This window comes from Myxocyprinus asiaticus, chromosome 13 (genome assembly GCF_019703515.2).
Source record: "Myxocyprinus asiaticus isolate MX2 ecotype Aquarium Trade chromosome 13, UBuf_Myxa_2, whole genome shotgun sequence".
Lineage (NCBI taxonomy): Eukaryota > Metazoa > Chordata > Actinopteri > Cypriniformes > Catostomidae > Myxocyprinus > Myxocyprinus asiaticus.
Genome location: NC_059356.1, coordinates 49,595,205 through 49,620,592, shown reverse-complemented (window position 1 = coordinate 49,620,592; position 25,388 = coordinate 49,595,205). Strand labels below are relative to the sequence as shown.

At 40.0% G+C, this 25,388-nt stretch overlaps 3 protein-coding genes across 6 annotated transcripts; 1 reads left to right on the top strand and 2 right to left on the bottom strand.

Annotated features, from left to right (window-relative positions):
• Positions 1–1,289: 1,289 nt before the first annotated feature.
• On the bottom strand, positions 1,290–9,522 carry csdc2b (cold shock domain containing C2, RNA binding b). Of its 2 annotated transcripts, none has more exons than XM_051713546.1 (4): positions 9,388–9,522; positions 4,140–4,400; positions 3,459–3,581; positions 1,290–3,332 (listed from the first exon to the last, which is right to left on the bottom strand). In XM_051713546.1, exons 2-4 carry the CDS (start codon positions 4,307–4,309, stop codon positions 3,170–3,172), a joined length of 456 nt encoding a protein of 151 aa, XP_051569506.1. In that variant the 5' UTR covers positions 4,310–4,400; positions 9,388–9,522; the 3' UTR covers positions 1,290–3,169. The 2 variants fall into 2 exon arrangements, with proteins under 2 accessions (XP_051569506.1, XP_051569505.1); XM_051713545.1 differs by lacking the exon at positions 9,388–9,522 and adding an exon at positions 8,649–8,771.
• Positions 9,420–20,195, bottom strand: polr3h (polymerase (RNA) III (DNA directed) polypeptide H). 2 transcript variants are annotated; one of them, XM_051713522.1, is made up of 7 exons: positions 20,030–20,195; positions 16,029–16,184; positions 13,511–13,607; positions 13,344–13,430; positions 12,967–13,030; positions 12,558–12,798; positions 9,420–9,567 (listed from the first exon to the last, which is right to left on the bottom strand). In XM_051713522.1, exons 1-7 carry the CDS (start codon positions 20,072–20,074, stop codon positions 9,517–9,519), a joined length of 741 nt encoding a protein of 246 aa, XP_051569482.1. In that variant the 5' UTR covers positions 20,075–20,195; the 3' UTR covers positions 9,420–9,516. The 2 variants fall into 2 exon arrangements, with proteins under 2 accessions (XP_051569482.1, XP_051569483.1); XM_051713523.1 differs by lacking the exon at positions 20,030–20,195 and adding an exon at positions 16,365–16,548.
• LOC127449871 (protein Tob2) lies at positions 17,595–23,683 on the top strand. Of its 2 annotated transcripts, none has more exons than XM_051713483.1 (2): positions 17,595–18,313; positions 20,566–23,683. In XM_051713483.1, exon 2 carries the CDS (start codon positions 20,874–20,876, stop codon positions 22,053–22,055), a length of 1,182 nt encoding a protein of 393 aa, XP_051569443.1. In that variant the 5' UTR covers positions 17,595–18,313; positions 20,566–20,873; the 3' UTR covers positions 22,056–23,683. The 2 variants fall into 2 exon arrangements, with proteins under 2 accessions (XP_051569443.1, XP_051569444.1); XM_051713484.1 differs by having other exon boundaries at positions 17,595–18,317.
• The last annotated feature ends 1,705 nt before the right edge of the window (positions 23,684–25,388 follow it).

Genomic DNA, 25,388 nt, shown 5'->3' with positions numbered 1-25,388 from the left:
GTGAGAACTGGCGATTTGAGCGATCACTGCTGGTTACGACAAAAACTAGGGAAAATCAAAAACTGATTTGCCAAGAAAATAGATTTTTTTTTTTTGTGTAAGAGTGTTTGTTTAGATGTGATATTCACCTGTCAGTCATTCCAGAAAGATTCCTCTGAATCAACGAGACACTCTACTGGATCTGGAAGATTCGCAGGGCATTCGGGAATGAACCCTGACTTCTGGATCAAAGTGTTTCTAATCAGTTTGGTGTAATTCTAAAAAGAATGTTAATGTATCAGTATTCCATGTCTGATGGCATAAATGCACTTTAACTCAGATTCATATCATTGTGATAATGACACTAAATGAACCAACGCAGGAGTGAATCGACTCTTATTCCTTTCACAGTTTGTTTTGCTGGAAAGGTTTGAATTTTGATGAGGAATTTGTGATATCAGTTCCCGCAAGCAAACACAACTCATTTGTCATGGCTCCTTTATCACTGAAAGGATATTTTTCAGTTACACTTTAGTAAATAATGAAACGTTTTTACACTCCTGACTCTGGGGAAAAAAATATGAAAACAAATGTAAGTTTGCAGTATGAGTGAGATTGTTCACATGCTTTGTGATTCATGATGTGTTTGTTATTAATGTTTTTTAGTAAACTGTAAAAAAAAAGTCTGTGTTTGTTTTTGACTTTATACCACATTACGAAAATCAGCTTAAAATAAACCGGAAGAATTAAAAGTGCACTCAGTAACGTTTTGCTTATGTCATCTTGGACTTACAGTGACACCTAGTGGTGTGGATGCAGCATCATTCAAAATCAATAGTTTTCAGTTACAGACGCCATTGTAGAAATTCACTATTCACAATCAGCCATGATTAATCCAAGAGTGAAAGTGTCCAATAACAGGACGGTTACTGAGAATAAGCGAGTAGTATTCCGTGGGTCATGTGACTCTAAAATGGCCGCCCCCACGAGGGAGCCCCTGCCCCATGAAGAATAAAACAGCTTTTATAAGGTTACTGATATGACTAGAGTCCTCATCTCATGTGAGTGCTCATGATTTAATACACATGTTCACCTTTAATTTAACGCATAGTCAAATATTCAATTTGCATTTACATTTCAGGCCTTGCATTGTACTATTCCAGTACTTTTAGTACCTTTGGATTAAAACGTACTAAATTAATAAATGTACACTTACAATTTTATATGCCGTAGAAGTTAAATTGCAATGTTAGAACTTTAGAAACACTTTGTGGACAATAGCGCCCCTGTTTTGCAGTAACAGACAGATGTGTGAATGAATAATTTTTATTAGTCTGTCACATTTTACATGAAAATTACATTGACCACAGTGATCTGAGCGCTAAAAAGAGCACACACAAAAATAAAATTCACATTTAATAAACTTCAGTTAATTATTATAATTATTCACTGAAATAGCAAAAATGGCACACGATAAAACTCAAACGAACGTACAGATGTGCATAACAGATGCATAGAAATCTGATAATCAAATTACCGGACAAACATGCAACCGACTCGGAACATTAAACACATCACATGACCAGTCAAATACCGCATCATGTCATCACAAACACACAACAGAAATAACGCGACTTTAGCTTTAGCATATTAGCTTCTACCGTGTAATAAAATGGTTCTACTCGCCAACTGTTGTTCATTAGCTGGATTATAAAATGCTGCTTTTACCCAGAAAAACTCCCTGGAGTTCTGGGAGAGTTTAAGTCAGTTTGGCAGTAAATCATTTTGGGATTTCAAGTGCAATTTTAGTCTGTGATGCTTCAATTCCAGCATAAATAACTTATATTACAGCTTACTGGGCGAATCTTACGAAACCTGTCGAGAGCATGTCCAGGTCTTTGTCATATTTCAAACTTTTTTTTTTTTTTTTATGATATCCCCAATTTGGCAAGCCCAATTCTTACTAGGTCCTCGAGGTGGCACGGTTACCTCAAGTCTCAGTTGCCTCCGCTTCTGAGACCGTCAATCCGCGCATCCTGTCACGTGACTCGTTGTGCATGACACCGCGGAGACTCGCAGCATGTGGAGACACATGCTATTCTCCGTGATCCACGCACAACTTACCACACGCCCCATTGAGAGCGAAAACCACTAATCACGACCACGAGGAGGTTACCCCATGTGACTCTACCCTCCCTAGCAACCGGGACAATTTGGTTGCTTAGGAGACCTGGCTGGAGTCACTCAGCACGCCCTGGATTTGAACTCGTGACTTCAGGGCCCCAGCTTATGTGTCCTAAATTAAAATGTTTAGCATTGTGAAAAAATTTTATGGTACTAAAAATAGGCTTAATTTTCTTTGTTGTTACTGTGAAATATGAGCCGGACATTTTCTTGACTGATTTCTCGAGGTTTACCCTACTATCATTAATTTAACATACAATAACCCAAAATGAATGCATAAATAAAAATACAAATAAATAGAGCTGAAAACAGCGACGTGAATTGATCGTACAGTGTGTGCCTCCGGATCGATGCATTAAACTCTTTCACAGTTCACAAGCTTGAGGATGTGCGACCATCCTTCATAAACGCTTTCTCTTTTTGTCCTCACCTACAGAAAACAAACTGAACTCTAAGGCCAGAAACATACTCTATGCAAGCACGCAAACACAGTCGCGAATGCTTGGTTAACACGTAGCAAGCACGCCATCCCGTTGTACGTGCTTAATGTGTGCTCTTGCGTTACTGTGGCGGTAACAAATGTCAGTACTCAAGGGGCCGTTAGAGTTACATACAAACGTCTGTGACATTAAACTTAATGTGGTATTGTTCAGTTAGCTAGCTATTAGCATCTCAGTTTAACTTGCTAGCACTTCATGCTAATTCCTGCAAGGTAGCACATACTTGCGTTGTGTTTTAAACTGCGATCTGAGATGTTTCAGAACATGACGATGTGTAGAACTTAGCTTGTGCAGCTAGAAGCGTTTATGCTGCGCACTTGCGTAGAGCCTGTTTCTGGGCCTAAACATTCACACACCGTGTGTCTACTCTGATCTCCTCTTATAAAGTCATGTATCACATTCTCTGTGTTCACCATCTTCCCTTGAACATTCAAAAACCCTCTCAGGATGCTTTGCTTGTACAGTCGTCCTTTTATTATGTCCCCACAATCCCCTCTGCTCCGGTCCTACGAGCTGATGATCTGTCCAGACCAGGTCTCGTGTTTGGTTCCTGGTTTCAGGTGGGTGATGGTGACCTCCACGGCCTGCACCTTTAGGTTCTTGGGTGGGACAGGACACACCTTGTACGTCACCTCGTCTCCCTCCATCGGAACATATTCGCCTTCAACACTGACACACCACAGACAGAAACGAGTCTAAGTTAATTTTTGTGGTAATCAACATTAGGCCACAAATGTTATTGATTGAGTTTCACTTGAATTGAACCCGGAATATGTTGTGTGAATGGTGACTCACTCTGAGATGTGCACAAAGATGTCCTCTCCTCCATGAGCCGGTCTGATGTAACCATGACCCTGTGATCTGGAGAAGTTCTTACACACACCCTTAAAGACGGGACCTGCGTTAGCACGTACAGTCCTGCAGAAAGACCTTCATAGGTCAGCCGATGCTTTCACCAGAACTTTCTCTAGAGGCGATAAGCCCAAAGTATACTTCGGTCAGATGCGAACTCTAGGCATATACAGGACACGTGGTGCAAATTTCGTCATCAACAGAGTGCTCGAGCACTGATTTTCTATCCGTGCGTACTCTGAACGCACATTCTGCGCATGCACCTGGAATTATTTGCACTAATAAGTGAGTCCACAAGGAGGCAACACTCGCCGTTGAGCCGTTGCTGTCACGAAGATTCACTAGAAGATGTAATCACCGGTAAACAACCGGAGACAAATGTGGAAACAGCAGTGGATGTGCACGTCAAGAGAGCACACACCTACATTTGTATAACTCAAGTCTGAAGGAATATAAAGACATCTTTATGTGTCTAAGTCCAGCATCTCATAGCAGTCGTAGCACGAATGCACCAACCACTTGTGTATGCGCGCACAGTCTAACTGTAGCGTTCGCGTCAAAACCGAAGTATACTTTGGGGTTCAGAGTTAGATTTAGGGTTAGCGTCCTGCGTGTTTGTCTTACGTGGAGTATGTGCGTGTGCGTTTGGTGGGTAGAGGACTGGGTAATTCTCCCGGCTGCAGATTTCCTCTCTCCCACACGCCGCTGCCCTCTCGCAGGAACGGGAAAGACAACGAGAGCGGCGCTGAGCGCTGGGACGAGCCCACTGGGGACGACAGCTCCGGTTCCGCCATGTGTGTCTTCAGCACTGGACTGATGTGGAGATTTTGTTTGTTTACTTTCTGAACTCCAGTTTAACACTCACAGACGCTTTCAGAAGACAACCTGCAAAAGAAGCATATGGAAACAAGTGACGGCAAATAATTGTGTTATTTCCCCTCTGCAGACTCGACTATCTAAATGTTAAACGGTGTATTTGTTGTTGGTGTGTTTGCTGTCCGTGTACTTTGCTCTGTTTTGTATATGCAGTAGTACAGCTTGTGTTGTGAGAGACGTGCAGTAAAACAGCTTTTGCTTTGGCATTCAGTCTGTTTTGCACAAAGGCTCCGTGTGTGTGTTTGTGTTTAAATGCAAGACATTTTGTGCCTGGAGCGTAAGGGGTGCGCGCCAATTTCCTCATGCATAAAACCATCCATTGTGACTAAAGGGGAGCAGACTGAGACAATGTGGCCCTGAAGAACACGAGGAACCGTTTGTAAGATCACACTGAAATGAACATCACTTGTGATACTTGACTCATACTGTTTCTGCACTTATTAAGTATGTCTATTGTGTCATCTTATTTCGCATTTTGTGTAAAAAGTCATCATTTTTGACGGTCGATCAGATGTAGTAGATCCTCCAGGTATTCCATGCATACATTTAGAAAGTACAGTATACAAACTATACTCTGCACACATAAATAAATAAAAATAAAGAAGTTGTAAGAGTAATAAGGTAGTGATATTCTGAACACAGTCAACATGTGCCGTTTCACATTCTACAACCCCAATTCCCAAAACAATTGGGCCAGTATGGAAAATGCTAATAAAAACAAAAACAAAAAAGAGAGATTTGTAAATTCTGTTCACCCTGTGCTATATTGAAAGCACTACAACAACACATTATTTGATGTTTTACCTTGTAAAAAATGTAGTTGTTCCATAAAAAAAATAAAATAAATAAAATACACCCATTTCAAATCAGATGATTGCAACACATAGTGTTTTCCATTGTGCAACATCACCATTTCTTCTAATAACACTTATTATTAAGCGTTTGAACACTGAAGACACAAGTTTAAGTTTAGCAATCTGAATGTTCCCCCATTCACCCATTATGCAGGTCTTCAGCTGTGCAATTGTACGGGGTCGTCGTTCCCATATAATGCGCTTAATAATGCACCACACATTCTCAATTGGAGACAAGTCAGACTGCCAATCTAGCACCCACACTCTCTGCTTACTGGCAGTATGTGGTTCGACATTGTCCTGCTGGCGTGATCTCCGATCCCTCAGACATCACTGTCTTAAAAACAGTCATGCATCTGTAATGGATACCATGAACATGGGCTTGAGATTACTTTAGTAAGTGTTAGTCAACACTATTCGCCGCTGCATCCACAGATGCAAGTTAAGACTTAACTATGTAAAGGAGAAGCCATACATCAACACTGTCCAGAAGCACTGCCGACTTCTCTGGACTCGGTCTCATCTTAGATGGGAAGTAGAACAGTGGAACTGTGTTTTTTGGTCCGATGAGTCCACATTTCAAATAGTTTTTGAAAAACACAGACGTTGTGTTATCCGGGCCAAAGAGGAAAAGGAACATCCAAGCTGTTATCAGCGCCAGGTCCAAAAGCCAGTGTCTGTATGGGCTAGGGGTGTGTCAGTGCCCCTGGCATGGGTAACTCACACATGTATGAGGGCACCTTATGCTGTCATCCAGAACAGCCATCTTTTCCAGGTACTTTCCTGTATTTTTCATCAGGACGTCAAACCACATACTGCCGGATTACAAGTGCATGGCTGCGTAAGCAGAGAGTGTGAGTGCTAGACGGTGCCGCCTGCAGCTGTACAGTCGTACGCACTGTGTGTACCATGAGTGCTCCGACTGACCTGAGAAATATTTACTCTAAGAATATTTCATCAGTCATGAAATGTGTCCCGTATTTCTGTTGGCTTTCTAGAAGAACTAGCAATGCACAATTTGATAAATGAATAATTTGTGTCGGCTCTTTTCAGTGAATTGGCCAAATGGGCTTGCAAAACGATCTGAATCGATTTGTGATTCAGTACAATTCATTCAGAGCTCTCTCACTGAATCATTTGGAGCGGATTCTCACACAGTAAAACTGTATCGGGATATTCAGCTAGTGCTGTCATGTAAACGAGGGGCTGTTCAAACTGAACGTGTTATTGAGCCCACTCACGCTTTTTCAATCGTTTTCCATATAAACATTCGCTAGATAGATGTCTTTTGACAACTGCGTCACGTTTCACTGTGTTTTTAGCATCTCTCATGGGAGCGCTGCATTTTTAGACGCTGTGTCAAGTTAAAAAGAACTTCAACCGATAAAAACACATCGAGACACCTGCGTTATGCTCTATCTGTTGTGGTGTGTTTTGCTTTTTAGCGTGAAAATGCATCTGTCTTAACAGTTACTGGAAGAAATGCTTTAGCCAAGTTACGTGAACGCTACTCATACTCGAGAAAATAAATAAATGCTTATCTCAAAGTCACCAGATCTGAACGTTTTGGTGTTGTTTTTTTGCACACACACACACACACACACACACACAAAAAATCTCCCAGGGGAGCATGCCCCCAGACCCCCCTAGATATAAGGTTTATTGGCAAATTTCTGTGCGTACCCTCAGATTAAATCCTGAAGGCGCCCCTGGTGCTAGACTGGCCTAGAATGTGTGGCGCATTATAAAACGCAAAATACAGCAATTAAAGCCCCATACAATTGCGCAGCTGAAGACCTGCATTATGGATGAATGGGGAAAATTCTGCTAGCTAAACTGAAACTTGCATCTCAAATGCTTAATAAGTGTTATTAGAAGAAATTGTTACACAGTGGAACTTTCTGGAGCGTCTGATTTGAAATGAGTGTATATTCAACCCTTGTACATCAATTTAAAAAAGTTACTCAAAAAACTGCCATAATAATATTATATATTAATATTATTTTCCACTTTCAATGAGTAAATTTTTCAACTAACATCAGTCCTGATCATAACTACCAAATATTCATTCATTTTCAGGATTTTAACCCTTTAAATGCCAGTTTGTTTACATAATGCCACTGTTGTTTTTTTTTTACACACACTCACACACATTTCTCAATACACACATACAAAACACACTCAGATATCCATACCAACACACACACACAATTTTATCTGCATCATGTATTCAGTTGTCCTGCAGTGCTCTATAATACAGCAAACAGAAAATAGGGGAAAAGCTTGTATTTGCCCCATAAGCTAAACATGAGAAAAATGGCGCCATCTGGTGGAAAATGTTAAAAATGTAAATTTTGAAGCCAGGGCTCCAGAATGAAAGCATAATATCATAGAATTCATGATTTTATGCTTTAATGGCACTGGGATCAAATATTGCAGTTTTAATGGGTTTCAATGGGGACATTTTTGTCCTGAAGGTCCTGAGTGTAACTATTTTGTGTACACAGTGTATTATAGATGTATTACAGGAACTGAGCTTGAAATATCAGAATTCCCTCAAAAATACACACCTCTGGCAAAATGTATGCTGTTGGCATTAACACAGACAAAATGTCCCGGAGGCCCCCATTAAACTCACAAGGTAAAACATCAAGTAGTGTGTTGTTGTAGTGCTCTCAATATAGCACAAGGTGAACATAATTTACAGATCTCTCTTTATCTTTGTTTTTATTAGTATTTTCCACACTGTCCTAACTGACAGTACAGTGTAGTATAATGCATATAGTAAGCAGTATGCAAGCATACCATTCACTCGCATTTACTGTCATGCTTATTTATTATTTACTCATATTCATTTTTTATGACCGCGTGACGCGCAATCTGGCAATGTGACGTCACAGCACTTGCTTGCATCATTAATATGCAACACCGCGCGACTGTCACCGTGTACTTTGACATGTAAGATATCGCCACAAATATGGAAAATAAAACAAAGCACATATTTAGTGAGGACCGATGCTACTTTCAGCATGCTGCTAACAAAATCACATGCATAAATGCGCATCAGCATCATTCAATCATAAGGACATTGTGTTTATAGTGACACAATCCAACGATGTTAATGCAAACAAACAGCGATTTGATGACCGATTTAATAACGCTTTTTGTTTAGTTTCCACGTCCCGTTCCAGAATGTTCTCGGTGGAGGAGAGATGTCGTGTGTCAAAATAAACGAGCTCCGGTGCATCACGCCCGCACCGGACAGAAACACAAATATGGGATGGGTGATGTCCGCTAAAATCAATGAACAAACACCAACTTTCACCTCTAGGAACCCAAACAGGGAATAAATAACGGCGAAACGCAAAAATGCATTAAAATAACATTAAATGCATGAACTTACAGCTGGTGTGTGGACTTCACAGATGTATGTCCCGTTCGCACGCGCTTACCGGGAGAACCGACGCGTTTGTTGATGTACCACTGAATCCCGGTGATGACGCACCGAACAACCGAGTCTTTCCATCACTATGCGATTATATAAACACCAGTCAGCTGATGACAACATTAATAAAATAACATTTAAAATAAATGCAAACATATCTTCAGTACTTTCTGTGCCATAAAAAAGGCACCATGGTATTACCATGTTTTCTCAAATGGTATTCTTGAGGTATTTTAGGATACTATTTCACCATGGTGTTCCCATCTGCACCCAACACCAGATAAAAACTACAAAAAGTGCACATTTATGAATTTGCAATTAAATTAATATCATATTATAACATATATCGGATTATTTCTGCCATCTATAAACATTAATATGGTAGTTTGGTGAGAGATGCCCATATGAGTTACATAATCCTCATGAGCATAAGCACTTTTAAATACATTTTATTAAGATGCAAAAAACAAGAAAAAAATATACATTTGACATCCCAAAAGAAATCCATCATTCATAGTGAGTCAGATATATTATGCAACTAAACATCACCTGTTTTACTTGATTTGTTCGTATGTAATCTTGTAAATATGAACATATCGGTTCACTAAACCTGTAATTACTCTCAAACGCTCACAGGCAAAATTGCAACCCATTAATCTCATTATAAATAACTATTAGGACAGCAGCATCTGCTCACTGATTGGTCCACTGAGCTGCCAGTCTGATGATTCATGAAGCTGCAGATCTGAATGTGTTCCTCAGGGTCTGTGTGAACATCCCATCAGCAAAACCAGTCCATAACACAGAAGAGATGCTGTGAGTCTCGTTAACTGTTCCACCAGGAGAGAAGACCCAAACCAGGTTCACTCACGGATCCCTGTAGAAGAGAAGAGATTCATGCAAAAATCACACAGTCATTGTTAATATCACTGCATGTGTTCTGGCACGATAAGTTCCCAACAGCAGGACCATTTAAAATGAATTAATGACTCTATATTTACCCATTTACATTCATTTGAAGTCAGAAGTTTACATACACTTAGGCTGAAGTCATTAAAACTCCTTTTTTAACCACTCCACAGATTTCATATTAGCAAACTGTAGTTTTGGCAAGTCGTTTAGGACATCTACTTTGTGCATGACACGAGTAATTGTTCCAACAATTGTTTACAGACAGATTGTTTCACTTTTAATTGACTATATCACAATTCCAGTGGGTCAGAAGTTTACATACATTAAGTTAACTGTGCCGTTAAGAAGCTTGGAAAATTCCAGAAAATGATGTCAAGCCTTTAGACAATTAGCCAGTTAGCTTCTGATAGAAGGTGTACCGAATTGGAGGTGTACCTGTGGATGTATTTTAAGGCCTACCTTCAAACTCAGTGCCTCTTTGCTTGACATCATGGGAAAATCAAAAGAAATCAGCCAAGACCTCAGAAACTAAATTGTGGACCTCCACGAATCTGGTTCATCATTAGGAGCAATTTCCAAATACCTGAAGGTACCACGTTCATCTGTACAAACAATAGTACGCAAGTATAAACACCATGGGACCACGCAGCCATCATACCGCTCAGGAAGGAGACGCATTCCGTTTCCTAGAGATGAACGTAGTTTGGTGCAAAAAGTGCAAATCAATCCCAGAACAACAGCAAAGGTCATTGTGAAGATGCTGGAGGAAACAGGTAGACGAGTATCTATATCCACAGTAAAACGAGTCCTATATCGACATAACCTGAAAGACTGCTCAGCAAGGAAGAAGCCACTGCTCCAAAACCACCATAAAAAAGCCAGACTACAGTTTGCAAGTGCACATGGGGACAAAGATCTTACTTTTTGGAGAAATGTCCTCTGGTCTTATAAAACAAAAATGAACCGTTTGGCTATAAAGACCATCATTATGTTTGGAGGAAAAAGGGTGAGGCTTGCAAGCCGAAGAACACCATCCCAACTGTGAAGCATGGGGGTGGCAGCATCATGTTGTGGGGGTGCTTTGCTGCAGGAGGGACTGGTGCACTTCACAGAATAAATCGCATCATGAGGAAGGAAAATTATGTGGATATATTGAAGCAAAATCTCAAGACATCAGCCAGGAAGTTAAAGCTCGGTCGCAAACGGGTCTTCCAAATGGACAATGACTCCAAGCATACCTCTAAAGTTGTGGCAAAATGGCTTAAGGACAACAAAGTCAAGGTATTGGAGTGGCCATCACAAAGCCCTGACCTCAATCTGATAGAAAATTTGTGGGCAGAACTGAAAAAGCGTGTGTGAGCAAGGAGGCCTACAAACCTGACTCAGTTATACCAGTTCTGTCTGGAGGAATGGGCCAAAATTCCAGCAACTTATTGTGAGAAGCTTGTGGAAGGATACCCAAAACATCTGACCCAAGTTAAACAATTTAAAGGCAATGCTACCAAATACTAACAAAGTGTATGTAAACTTCTGACCCACTGGGAATGTGATGAAAGAAATAAAAGCTGAAATAAATAATTCTCTCTACTATTATTCTGACATTTCACATTCTTAAAATAAAGTAGTGATCCTAACTGACCTAAGACAGGGAATGTTTTCTACGATTTAATGTCAGGAATTGTGAAAAACTGAATTTAAATGTATTTGGCTAAAGTGTATGTAAACTTCTGACTTCAATTGTCTACTGTAACCTAAAATCCTGATGTTGAAAAAACGTTACGTTACGTCTTGCACACAGTGTGCATGACACAAGATTTTGTCATCAGCACAGTATGCGCAGGCGCGTGCGTTGATGACTAGAAAAGACTAGAAAAACTAGGCTGCGCCCGGACAGTCTGCGTCTTTGCGCGTCATCAACGCACGCGCCTGGTGTTGACTGTACAAAAAGAGTACCACAAAGCTTAGTTTTTCAGCCCTGATTTCCTCGAAACGCGGACAGTGCTCGTCTGTTTACATCATCGATGCAAGCGTTTGCTGTTGACTTCACTAAAAAAGTCTGTGCAGACTATGCTAATGATCATGCCCGGTCGACTGCATTGCCTTTCAACGTCTACTCTTTTGACCGTGAATGAATACGAATGCGTTCGATGCATACAAACTACGACTGCTTTGTGATACTGATTTAGTACAGTCAACGACAGGCGCATGCACAGACGATGCGCATAGATTAGGACTGTCCACGTGCCCAGAAAATATGGGCTGCGTGCGGACTATGCTGATGATGAAATTTGCGTCACGCATACTGTGTACGGAGCAATCATCAATGTGGCCATCCGAAGTATACTTTGGCCTTTAGTGTGCATGCGTCAAATGCATCCGTACGGGCTAGCGGCCAAAAGAGAATACTTTGAGAAGCTGAGATAGTTTTATACTACTAAAGTTATCCAGCCAAGAGCAGTGAGTGGTTTTCTCGTTTTCTTGTTATTGTTGTTTGATTAATATTAAGGACCCACTAGACAGCGGCAGGTCTAATAGCTCACATTAACACTTACAAATCCGCTTTTCCCCCAATGTTTATGTTCACTTTAGACATAACTCACTATGTTTACATGAATACCTCACCAAGACGGGCATTTTGGCGGAATTTTTAAATGGATTTGATAGTTTAGGTGCTTATTCGCATCAGCGCGAGTGCTCTCGGCATGTTCAGTGCACCATAGGGTTGCCGCCCGTCCCGTAAAATACGGGATCGTACCGTTTTTAAAGACGAAAAGTGGTGTATTTTACGCTGGCCAGATGGTGTCATGGCAAAATCGTTCAAAATCGTTAATTGAACCTTGATATTCGTTGTAAATGCGGGTAAGGGACTGTCTAAAAAGTCCACACATTGTGCTAAAACGTCCTAATACTGTCCACACAAGCGACAACTGCCATCACAACCCTGAATTCTCTTACTATGAGTGTATATGGAGCCTCTTTCTGCTGCGCGCTGTCCTCCGTGCCAGCAGGTGGCGCTGTGCTGGTTGTTGCAGGTGCGGTCGAGGCGTCTTTCTCTGTACTGGGACCAGTGGGTGATGTGTCGATAAACACCTCGTCCACAACCCGGAAGCGGATCTCTTCACCTGCGTCCATGTAGAGGTCGTGGGCGCCTTCGTCCGTCTCGTATTCCCACACCCACACCTGCTCCGCCTCATCGCTACGGCAACCGTGAAGGAACAAATCACGCTCACCTCATTTAATGTGCAACGCAGAGGATTTATGTCACCATAAATTCACAAATAGCTATTAAAATACATTTATACACTAAATACGGATTTATTATTAACTTTAATAGGAATGTGCATAATTGTAATCGTCAGGATACAATTTAGCCGGTTGCTGTAGCGACTCTGGTGGGATTATGATGTCATCGAAGAATCCAAGGCTGACTGTTGAATCGACATCACGCAATAAACACATTAGTCTTACAATGACACTTTACATGCACACTATTGTCTAATTAAGTGTATATTCTGAAAAAAGAGGTTTACATGCTGCAGTTATTGGAAAATTCCTGTTTTGGTATTTACACCCCATATATGGGCAGTAGGAAGCTGAGAGTTAAATGAAGCAGATCATTCAAGTTTAACATCATGTTTAGCTTTAGTTGTTAGTTTGTCACGTGAGGACGCTATTTTGCTACATTTGCTTTTGACAACTTTGCCAACACTGCCGTTCTTTCAATGGTGTGGTCTCTCTTACCATGAACTCCCTCTGCGCTACAGCCTTTAATCTTTCCCACCAGAATCTCATCCAGGAACGGGTGAAACACCACATATCTGAAATTAACTGCAGGAGAGAGAGAGAGGTTTTGTTGACTGACAGATGTCCTATATAAAGAACAGTGATGTATGAACTGAATCCAGTACCTTTAGTATGAGATGCTCCATCTCCAGGAAAGATGTAGGAATCATCCAGTTTAGTGATGTCATACAGACAGATACACAGCCCCACATTATACACAACCTGAAAACACACACACAACCCCAAATTATACACACCTAGGCCATTATATGCCAGGCCTTGTGTGTGTTTGTTTACTTCAGAGACTATTTAGCAGAGACAGGCCACTTCTATTCAAATGAATGGGAGAAATTGGACACCCAATGGTCAACGGATGTAGAAAGGAAGTCCCGCTTTACAGGTAAAGAGCCAATCTCCTTTTAGATACAGACATCACCTGCCAATCGTCTTGAGAACGCACAAGCGCATCAGCTATATAAGACGGTAAATTGTGTTTTTCAGCGTAATATGAGGTGAAGCAGCACAAGTTATGATACAATGTCGTCAGTTTTTATAGCTTTTATTGATTTGAAATATGCCATTTAAACGTAAGCTTGGCAAGCTGTTTTTGAGATTTCGGTGTACCCCCATTCAAGTAGACAGGAGCTGCACTGGCATGACTGGAAATAGCCTCCCGGGGGCGTTCCAAAGATGGCCGACAGCGGACTGACTCGCTAGAAAGTCTTTTGCTGAGTCCGAAACTGCGTAAAAGGGCTGTCAAATTAAAATTCGAAATTCGAATATTTGTCGAATTTAAGAACAAAATGCACATTCAAATGCTGAAACTGTGCGTTCGAATTTTGGATGTGTGCCAAGCACTGGCGATGACTTCAGATCGATCACTAAAAAATGCGAGACACAGCGCAACAAATACAGTTTAACAGAAAGCAGGTGTCTCAAGACGCTTTTAAAGTTCTTTTTAATTAGACACATCATCTAAAAAACAGCGCTCCTGCACGAGACGCTGAATAAACAGCGAACAAAGGGAAACAAAGACGTTCGTCTAGCGTGCATTTACAAAGAAAATCTAATGGATGGTTGCAAAAGCGTTCGGTGTGAACAGCCCCTTACATTTAGTGGAGGTCTGTGGCTGTTGCGTCTTGCTCTCTTATAAGCGTTTCTCAGATTATGAGTTGTTTAAATGCTTTGTCAGGAAAGATGTTCAACTTGGAGATCCTCGTGCTCGGTTCCAGTCTGTTGCGTTTCGTCTGATTGAACAGCCCCTGACCTGTGCTCATAGTCTGAGCCGCTTCACCACCGAGTTCAGCCGAATACCACTGCTATCTGGGAATATTGCTACTCTACATACAACTGTACTGAATAAAACAATGTGGATTTCGCTGTTATTATGAAGCTTGAGTCTGGAGTAGTAGGAATCAGTGCAAGTGTAACACCATGTGAACTGTCTATTGAAGCGTTTATCCCACTCATTTTACTTTTTACTTAACATTTGAGAATATAGACAGACTAAAACGTATTTATTTATTTTATGCACATTAGTTGAAAATGAAATGCTCTTTTTAACAGCCAGGATAGGAATGTTCTTTGCAATAATATAACGGTGCTGAATGGTTTATGTATTTAATGCGCCCTCTTGTGGACAAAGGAAACACCGTCAATTTAAAAATCAGCTGATTTTAACATTTGAATATTATTTGAATTTTGAAAATAGTTAAGGTAAAAATTCGAATTTATTTTCTCTGCCCAACTGACAGCCCTACCGCGTACTGTCACAGTATGTACTGTATATGATGAAGGACGCACTTATCTGCTGCCAAAACAGTTCGTTCTTTTAGGTTTGCATGCGAGTGGTATGAATATATTTCGGAAATACTTAATCCAGGTACGTGGGCATTGACCTGAATACATGACACAAGAACAACAACAGTGAAAGCTATCTGCTCTGGTTTTGTTAAACATGCACCATTTAAGCACAAGGAACAATTATCTTGGTATACATGCTGAGTTGAAAAGAGCCGTCCGACTTGCGGTTCATGCCGTTCTTTTAAATCCAATGTTTTTAACGTGTCATTGTGAGGGATTATTGGATCGTCAAGTGTCCAATCGATCCGCACTTCGGAATCTCGCCGGAAACAGTAGGTCATCCGTGTATTTCTCACAACTGCTTTATGAATACTGTGGATTCTGACATACTTCTCCATTGGCGTACTGTATAGTAGAGAAATATGGATATTCGGATGCAACGTTTGTTTACATGAATGTTTTTTGACAGTTGGAGTTTGAATTAACGAGCATTCCATTGGCCTGTTCGAACATTCCGTCAATGTAACTCTATGGGATTATGATTATCTGCGGTGCAAAAACCGTTATTCCTATATCGGTTAATAAAGACATAGCAACGCTAGTCAGAACAGTCTGAAAGTCTGTGCCAAGTCTGGTGGAAGTAGATTGAAAGCTCTCTAGAAGTTACAGAACAACTGATATTTTGGTCTCACTTTAGGTATTAAAAAATAAATAAATTGTAGAATAGCATTATTAACTTTGTCAAGCCAACATAATAACAAGAGTGACGTCATGATTGGTCCCAGATGATTTTAAAAGGGGTGAAATGACACATCCCGTCTTTATTGTTTTCTTTTTCACCTTGTTGGCGAGTTTCTTGTTGAGTTCTTCTGCGATTGCGTCATTCAGCGGCCGCTGGAAACTCCATGGAGGAATCCGGACCGTGTCCACCATCTCCACCACCACAAACATCGTCAACACGAACAGAACCGAGTGGACCCGAACCGGACCCGAACACTCAAAACAGAGAAGAACTGGTTGAATGACCCGTGATTAGCTGATTTTAACATTAGAATCGTGAAAGACTGTGAGCGATCAATACAGGTTGACTAATGATTGATTTATGGATTATATATGTAATTCTGTGTTGTGTATGTTGTCTGATGCTGTTAGTTTTTCAGTCTCTGCTCATTTTACCTTCTCCTGTATCTCCTGAATCTCCAGCAGCTCGTGTGTGTGTGCAGAAAGATGTTATCCCGGTATTTCAGTCTATATATTTACATAAATATGTACAGCATGTTTACAAAAGTCATCTAAATTCTACACATGACTTGAGTTTACAGCCTGACAACAGCTACACGTGTGCTGCTGAATCACGACAGCGAACGACGCTTTACGGCACTGACGTCACGCCATCACAACATTATTCAGTTTTTTATATATATATATATATATATATATATATATATATATATATATATATATATATATATATATATGTGTGTGTGTGTGTGTGTGTGTGTGTGTGTGTGTGTGTGTGTGTGTATTTCAAATGTTCAGATGAAATATTTTGTCCTCTTATAAATAAATTATTATTGCTATATATGAATGTGTCTACTTGACCCCTAAATTATCTCTTGGACTAGTTAATTAAAGAAGATCATATGATATTTAATACATAATATAAATTAATATAAATATACAGGTCCAGTTTGTATTTTAGGTACACCTTTCCTTTAAATATACAAACATATTTATCTTTTGAATGAATTTTAATATAAATTATATTTAAACAATTTTATATAAAATATATTATAATATATTTCAGTATTTAAATTTTATATATTTAAACTTTAATATAAAATGTTTTAAAATATTATAATATATTTGTTTTAATATATCCAACCACATTTGCATGTTTTATGACTATTATTAATTGGGCAAACTCAAGTCTGGCAGTACTGCATGTTGTCTGGTGAGTCACTTTCACATCAATAGAGGACGCTGCTACAGAATAAACACAATTTAATCTGTCCTGAGCATGTAATCATTTTTTAACTAAAATAATTATTTGAATTGTACTCTGTCTTGTAAAAGTAATAAAACACCTGCTGACCGGTGTTGACGTTACATCATGATGACGTCTGACATATCTCTCTCTCTCTCAATAATAAATTTAGACTGCATTAATGTACTAACCTAGATGTAAATAAAGACCAGAAATGTTCAAAGTGAAAATGGTAAAAATAATAATAATATTAATAACATTAAAATAATTAATAATAAATAATATTTATTTAAATAAAACTCATATTAAGTCCAAAATATTGACTTAAAATTAATATTAAAATTAACGTTTTAAAAAAATCTCACAAATCTGGAAATCTAGTTTTGATTTAAAAAGAAACTCAATTTCCCAGCATGCACTTTTATACGCGGCTCATTCGTCACTCCGCCCCCTGCTGCAGTTGTCCAATGGGCAGCATTGTGTTGCGTATCGCAGCCAATAGCGACTCTGTTGCTATGACATCTTTTATTTTTAGCCGTCCGCAGCACACATACACACACACACACACACACACACGGGGATATTAATTCGCGTATTTAATTAGAGACTGAATAAAGTATATAAAGTTTAAAACTACCGCAGCTGTGTTGTTAAAGCCGAAATAAAAGGGTAACGTACTAAAACCCACTTATAAAAAATAAATTATATGTATATACGTTTGTACAACTTTAAAAGTGAACATTGGTTCATTATTCACAATGCCTATGTATGTGAAACGAGCTTTAATATGAAACATTTTAGCATTCCTCACATGGCATTGGATAAGTATTTAATCAAACTTATTGGCCATTCTGAAGGCGCGCATAAAGTAGTTCCAGCTGAAATCGCGTCACAGCGCAGTGGGCGGAGCCAGCGTGCGCTGCCGTATAAATACGCGAGTGAAGTTTCCACTGGCGCGTGCGGGAGCGAGGACACGTCACGCCACCAATTAAACATCAAATAATATAGATATAAACATAAAAGTGCGTTTCAGTCAAGCGCACCGGTTCTCTGTGAAGGATTTCTTCAACTTGGCAACCATGCAACATTTACAATACTTATGTGATTGATGGGAATTATATGCGCAGGATAAAAGCAAGTAAGTATTTGAATTATAACATTCAAATAAATTAAATATAAACCGTTCTGAGCAGAGTTGGACTGTTTTTGGACATCATATACTGCGTAGTGTTTGTTTTTGTTTTGCATGAGTATTATCGTCCATTTTAGAGCATGCACGTATAAAATTAGATGTCAGAATGATGTAACGTTATTATTTTTGTATTATTATTATTATTAGAGTCGTTTGTTGTGTTGGCATGTTAAGGATGAATGTGGGATGTCATGGACTTGAATGGTGTGCTGAGATGAGGTTTGCAAAAGCTGATTATTTAGCTGCTGTCGGTGTATTATGGTCTGTGAGTGTCACATGCTGTTCTACACTAGTTTTTGCAATGAGGGAATAGCAGTTCAGCAGTTATTTAAATACTTTGGTTTTGCATATTTAAATTAAACATGTTTGGTTACACCGTTGGTGTACATGCGTTGGAAAACAGTTATTTAATGCTTGTGACATTGGCAGGGGAACCCCGCAACACACACACACGAGCACACGAACAGTCCAGCATCAGAACAGCAGCTTTATTTGTGTTTCTATTGTCATGCATGACCATCATCACTCACTGTTTTTTACAGTGTTGAAAAATAATATAGTGGTCTTGTTTTCAAGAGCATTTACACAGTTAACCTCTTATTTATATATGAATAAAACGCCATATGGCATAAAATTATGCGTATATGCAAATATACTTGCAATGTTAGTCATAATAATTCATGCAACAAGTTTACTAATGATACACTCGCATAAATGCATCTAAACATACTCGAGTGCGTTTAAGATATTTTATTGCATGAATAAATCCGCTCTTTTTTGTCATTTAATCACAGGAAACGCATATAGCATATGTGGAGATGTTTATATTAAATCAACCTATGACATTGAGTGACATTGAATGCACGACATGCATGTTTGAAATAGACATTACTCGTTTAATGCATCAGATCGGCATGTTTAATTAAATGTTTATTATTATTAAATAACTGCGCTTTAAATTTAATTCTTGTCCCATTCTTATGTGATGTTTGCGCGTGTTATTTATATCTTAATTTCTCTGTTTTATTATAGGCTTTCATCAGTAGAGACAGTCCTCGTATATCACTGTGCGCTGAGAGTTATTGCGAAATCGCTTGTTTTAAAAACATGATGTTGAGGGCAGAGAAATATAAACGGGATTTATCAGCGTTATTGATAAATATCAGTGTTTTGAAGACGCGGAGGCGTCACATCAACATTCACACGCGTTGTGATGACGTCAAATATGGTAGCGTGGTGCATGCTGGGAGGTGTAGTTTATAGCGCCTGCCCTGCTAGCACACGCAGATCACACAGACGTCTGTTTGATGTGTGTTTACATTAGATTTACTCATCTGCAATAGTTCTATAAGACGTTTTTCTCTCTGGCGTCTTAGATGTTTATTATTCATGTAAATATGCTCTTTTATGATGTTGATCAGAATACAGTGCTTTCTAGATGAAAAACTTAGACATCTCGGAGATGTACGTGTGCTATCTGAGTGTCATCAACAGCACCGTTTTACTATTGAACCTTAAAGCGTACTCATTTTCCAAAATAGTGATGTTTGCTGTCCAGAACAGTGGCAGCTGAGGGGTGACGATAAAGGGAGTTCTTAACAAAGGTTCATGTTCATATAATCCAACCAATCATACTGGAGTAAGCATATATAAGCCGCTTACCTCAGTTCTTCCGGCATCCCTCCAGCACCCCAGCTCTACCTTCATGGCTAGTTACCACTAAATCAGACAAGGAAGTCCAGGTGGTTCCTCGGGTCGAGTCTCTAGCTCGAGCCCTCTGTTATGGACAGCAAGCCACATATGTTTACCTTCTCTTCATTCAAAGAGTACATGAACATGTGAACTCATGAAATGAGCAATAGGATTGTTTGTGAAACCTGTTTTGCAATTCTGTTTTGTGCCACTTGATGTTTTGAAAAATATGCATTGCACTTGTGGTATTACTTCATAGCTTTTCATTTGTCCTCCTTTTGACGTTTCCTTGCACTAGCTTGAGTGGGCAGAGTGTTTGAAATTTTCCTCTCTTAGCTCATGTAATCCAAAGTGCTTTAGTAAGTGGAACAGATGAGGGATTTCATGAAGATAATCGTGGATTGGTACCTTGGCCTCAGCATCTGCTAAAACATACAGTTGCAGTGCATTTGAACCATGTTCTGTATTTATATTCCATTTACATGTGTTTTGTTTTGTCTTTCCAGAGGCATTGAAGAAATTACTTCTCGGAGAACCATTTCCACACTGCAAGCCCAGCCTTTGCATACGTCAAGGCTGATTCTGGTTGCTGGCCTGTTCAGACGAACTTCAGGCTGTTGTTAGGGTGAAGAGTTTTAAAGATCAACTGGTCTCTGACGATCATTTTTAAGGAGTTTCTGATCAAAGAACCAAAATCTGAGAATTTTAAATTGAAATTCAAGCCTAAGACTATTAAAAAAAACATTCACCTTAAACTTCGCAAGAGATGTTGAGACTGTCATAGGTGAAATTCAAGGCGTAATCATACAGAATCATGCATCTGGAGGTCAAGGTTGCATTGAACTTTATCGTGTCCTACTTGTACAACAAGCTCCCGCGCCGGAGGGCAGATCTGTTTGGCGAGGAGTTGGAGCGTATCCTTGTGTCCCGTTTTGATGGACATTGGTATCCAGAGGCACCTTTACGTGGTTCTGCCTTCCGCTGCCTTAACCTGGGGGGCCATAGGGACCCAGTGGTGGAACTAGCGGCCAAGAGGAGTGGTCTGAACACCGAAGAAGTCCATGCTAACGTTCCCCCTGAGCTCAGCATTTGGATCGACCCTTATGAAGTGTCCTACCAGATTGGGGAGAAGGGTGCAGTGAAAGTTCTCTTCATGCAGGACTCGCTAGGTTTAGGGGGTGATGAGGATAGGTCCGATGATGTGAGTGTACTTAAAGGAGACATGGAGTTTGAGGAAGTTAAGAGTCTGGGCTTTAACCCAGATGCTCAGGTGTTTGTGCCCATTGGTGGCCATACGTCGCCCGTCTTGCTACCGTCACACTCCAGCTCGCCGACCCCTCTCTCTACCTCATCTTGCCCGGGGCTGTTTGGTTATGCCACCCCCAGCACTCCCACCAATCCCAGCGCTCATTCCTCCAACACTTCCACCCCGTCGCCACTCAGTGCAGGCCTCGTGTACCCACACCCTGCAGCTCCGCCCAGCTCCCGCCCCGGATCTCAGGTCTTAACCTTCACCACTGCCAGCTTCGCCGCAACCAAATTTGGCTCCACGAAGATGAAGAAGAATGGCAACTCTGGAACTTGTGCAGGTTCTGGTGTAGTTGTCGCTCCACAGCAAAGAATGATTACACACTCTCCCACCACCATTTCTCCGCCAGGGTTGGTCAAGCACAAACCCCTTTCCCTATCCATGCACTCCCTGGTTGGTCCTATCCCAAGCCAACTGTCCCCCAATGCCAAAGAGTTTGTGTTTCCCACTTCCCAGAGGCCCCTCTACTTTGATGCAGAAGTTATGCCTATGACCCCATTCCAGGCTATGCCCACACATGCCTCCTTCGATCCATTCTCCAGCCCACCACCAGGCCAGGCTGTGGGAATCATTGGTGGCACCAGTGGGATTTCCTTTATGGATAAACCTCCATTTGTGGAAGGGCTTGGAGGATACAATCTGCAGTATTCTGGTCAGGCTTTCCAGCCTGTTGTGTTGGCTAACTAAAGAGTCTCAGAGTTGAAGATCCCAATGCTGAAACGCTTTCCTTTAGGACATCTTTTCCCCACAGATCATTGTTACTACTACCATAGTGAGACAAAAGTATTACAACTACTTATTGAGTATTACTTGTGATTTGTTTCTTTTTCCATTTGTTTTATTTTTTTGTTTCATGATGTTGTGATTTTTAACCTTGGAGTAACCAGCCTCCTTTTGCACAGGTAATGTTTTCATTGATTCTTCTTTGGGGTGACCACTGCCCAAATGTTTGTCTCCATAATCTGATGCTCTTTAGCTCTACACTTTCTAAATGCTAAGGATTTAACAAATTCTGGATAAAAGCTAATATACTTTCAGAAGATTCTAGGAAGCTAGATGCTTAAAAGGGAAAGGTGCTTATGTTCAGAAATATGATTCTGGAAAGGATAAATGTTCTCTGGAAGGCTGAGTTTATAGCTACATTAACAGTCCCGTCACACCTCAGTGGTCATAACTGAGGGATCTATGGTAATTTTATGACACGTTCTCCCAACCGATGCAAGTCTCATGCTTTTGCACTGATGATTAAGAGGCAGCTCATGCCTGCCACGTGCAGTTTGCTTGGGCTTTGAATGCACATTTTTTTACCTAGAGACAGCTTTTCAGTTTGAATACACGGAGCCAAATTCTAATGAAACAACCATTGTTTGAACCTGATATTTCTCACGTTGTTTTGGTGCAGTCTAGAGTTGGAATGATGATTGATGTTCAATGTTTTCATTCTCACAAATCTTGTAAATGAAGTTCAGAGGGAGAAAGACACAAGGCAGAAAGATTTATGTAGGGTTGTGTGTGAGTCTGATTGGTTTCTTATGCGTACGGGTTCTTGATCAGCAGTGCGTGAAGGTGACTGGGAGGTGCTGAAGATTTTGATAAACTGCTGAATGTGACTAGAAGGATGGCACAAAGAAGAAAGATGGAAGTGTTTATGCAGAGAGGCTCTGATTAGCTTTCCAGCTGAATTAAGTCATTGTTCTTTCTACTTTAATCCAGAGGTTGTCAACTGTGGTATGGAGGAGATTCTACAGTGAAAATTGCACACTTTTTTCCTTAAAGCAAGGACTTTGAATGTTACCTCATATTGTGACTGCACTGGCTGTGATTTGTATGGTCTATTTAGAGTGCTAGGATGGAAGCCAGCATTCTAGAATCTTCTTGTTGAAGGTAGAAGCCTGTTATGGCATCCATTATGACATCACTTCCCCCTTGGCATTCTGTCTCATCCAGCCGTGCTGCACTTTACGCGCCGGGCCTTTGGAAACTCCCAATGCCTCACTAGAAAAAGATGCTGGATGCTAAAGGTCCTTTACTCATCCTTTAATAGCCAATTATGTCTGAACTATAGCTTTGTAATGTGCTGTAGTTTAAAGATTGTATTGAAATAAAAGTTTATAGCAGGCTGTTGGTCCTAACCTTGCTGTGATGTCCCTCCCAAACACTGAAATGTGAACGCCTGCTACATTCAGATCCTATCGATTTCATTTGAGGTGGGTGGGATTTGGATTTCTCTATAAATGCTATTACTGGGTGTATTTTTACATTTGTTTGTAACTTATTTACAATTTTTCTATTTTTTCCTTTTTTTTTTTTTTTTCTTCAAAAGAGTTATCTACGGCATTTGTAAAACAAATGAAGAGATATATACTATAATGACATGAATATGTGTATATTTCTTATGTTTGAGATCTTTTGTTTAGTTTCTTACGTGCTGAAGTTATTTTTTCAGAAATGACGATATAAGTATAAATATATATATATGCAAGATGAAATGACTAATAAAATGTTTAACAAAGTGTTAACGTGTATCGTACCTTCATCGGAAATCGTTGAATCGAAGACTGGTCGTTTTATGTCTGATGTTTTTCATGTCATTGGAGAATGTATGTATTGTTGATGAGCTTGAGAAACGGAGTACAAAGTGTGTACAAAACTCTCAGCACTCCACACCTATAGATTTTACACTCAAACAAATGAGGCAGCAATTTGCATCCACTGAGTATGTTTTCTAAAGTTTACCATGCAATATATAGGTTAAGGATATCCGGTACAGTCTACCTAATATAACTTGGATAGTTTGTGCATTTTACCTTTTGCAAAATAGGCAAATTTTACTTTTAAATATTGGGTAAAAATAACCTGAATTTAATTTCTCCATTTATAATTATTGCTTTTTAGACTACACAAGCTATTTCAATTATGGTACTCACAAGAACCACAAAAGTAATTTTTAACATTTATTGACCAACAGGTGTACAAATGGCTTGACTAAACAAATCTTTCACAGATAATCATCTTTGAATCAATGATCTGGCACCCAGTTCTTTTAAAAAAGGTCCTATATATTAAATGCACAATCATTGTTGCTGTATTTAGTCAGAACTTCATTGTCCTCACAATGATAGCAAAAGAAAAGTCGAAAGATTTCCACATCACATGGGTGTATAAGAGCTAATTCAGTGTTGAATTCGAATGGGCCGCGCAACTCGTTTACAGCTGTACATCAGGGCGTCAGCGCTACGCAGCTCGGGTGAGAGACCATTGGTTGTCGCGTTCTGCTCTCACGCTGCAGATGCACTGCATTGTTTAATCCCGAATTACCCGATGGCTAGTAGTCCATCCTTGTATCCCAGTCCAACAGTGGCAGAACAACGATTCCTTCATTGTTGATATGAAACCCATAACTGAGCCTCAGTGAGATGCAGGACCAACATGAGTAGGATGCATGAGAAAAACACGATAAACATGCATTAAAATAGTCATGTCTTCAGTATCAAAACAGAAATGCACTATGTGCACCGCACGATAATGTAAAGTTTGGTCATGTTTAATTACCAAACGACAAATGTAATGTTATCACATTATCTTAACCGATTTTGTTCAGCCCTTTTGTAAAGTTCCTGAGCTGGCGGCTGGATGAATTTGTAAAGTCTTGCCACTTCATTTCCTTTCAATTTGCCAAGTATAATATTAAAAACACAAAGAAAATAAAGTCTTACCTTAAATTCTGTCCAAATGACAGTTTTCTGTCTATCCTGCTGGATGTCTGTTATTTCCATCACTGGCCGCGTCTCTCATCGATCATGCATGTGCTTTTGTATGTGGTAGTTTTAATTAAATGATTAGAGGACGGGGGTCTGGGTAGCTCAGCGAGTATTGACGCTGACTACCACCCCTGGAGTCGCGAGTTTGAATCCAGGGCGTGCTGAGTGACTCCAGCCAGGTCTCCTAAGCAACCAAATTGGCCCGGTTGCTAGGGAGGGTAGAGTCACATGGGGTAACCTCCTCGTGGTCATTATAATG

Coding starts and splice junctions, on each gene's coding strand:
- csdc2b (XM_051713546.1), bottom strand. CDS start 4,309: ATGGCGGAACCGGAGCTGTCGTCCCCAGTGGGCTCGTCCCAGCGCTCA. Junction 3,582..4,139: donor CGCACACGCACATACTCCAC/GTAAGACAAACA, acceptor GTCTTTCTGCAG/GACTGTACGTGCTAACGCAG. Junction 3,333..3,458: donor ATCTTTGTGCACATCTCAGA/GTGAGTCACCAT, acceptor GTGGTGTGTCAG/TGTTGAAGGCGAATATGTTC.
- polr3h (XM_051713522.1), bottom strand. CDS start 20,074: ATGAAGGTAGAGCTGGGGTGCTGGAGGGATGCCGGAAGAACTGAG. Junction 13,031..13,343: donor TAGCGCAGAGGGAGTTCATG/GTAAGAGAGACC, acceptor TCGATTCAACAG/TCAGCCTTGGATTCTTCGAT. Junction 9,568..12,557: donor AGGCTCCATATACACTCATA/GTAAGAGAATTC, acceptor TCTCTTCTACAG/GGATCCGTGAGTGAACCTGG.
- LOC127449871 (XM_051713483.1), top strand. CDS start 20,874: ATGCATCTGGAGGTCAAGGTTGCATTGAACTTTATCGTGTCCTACTTG.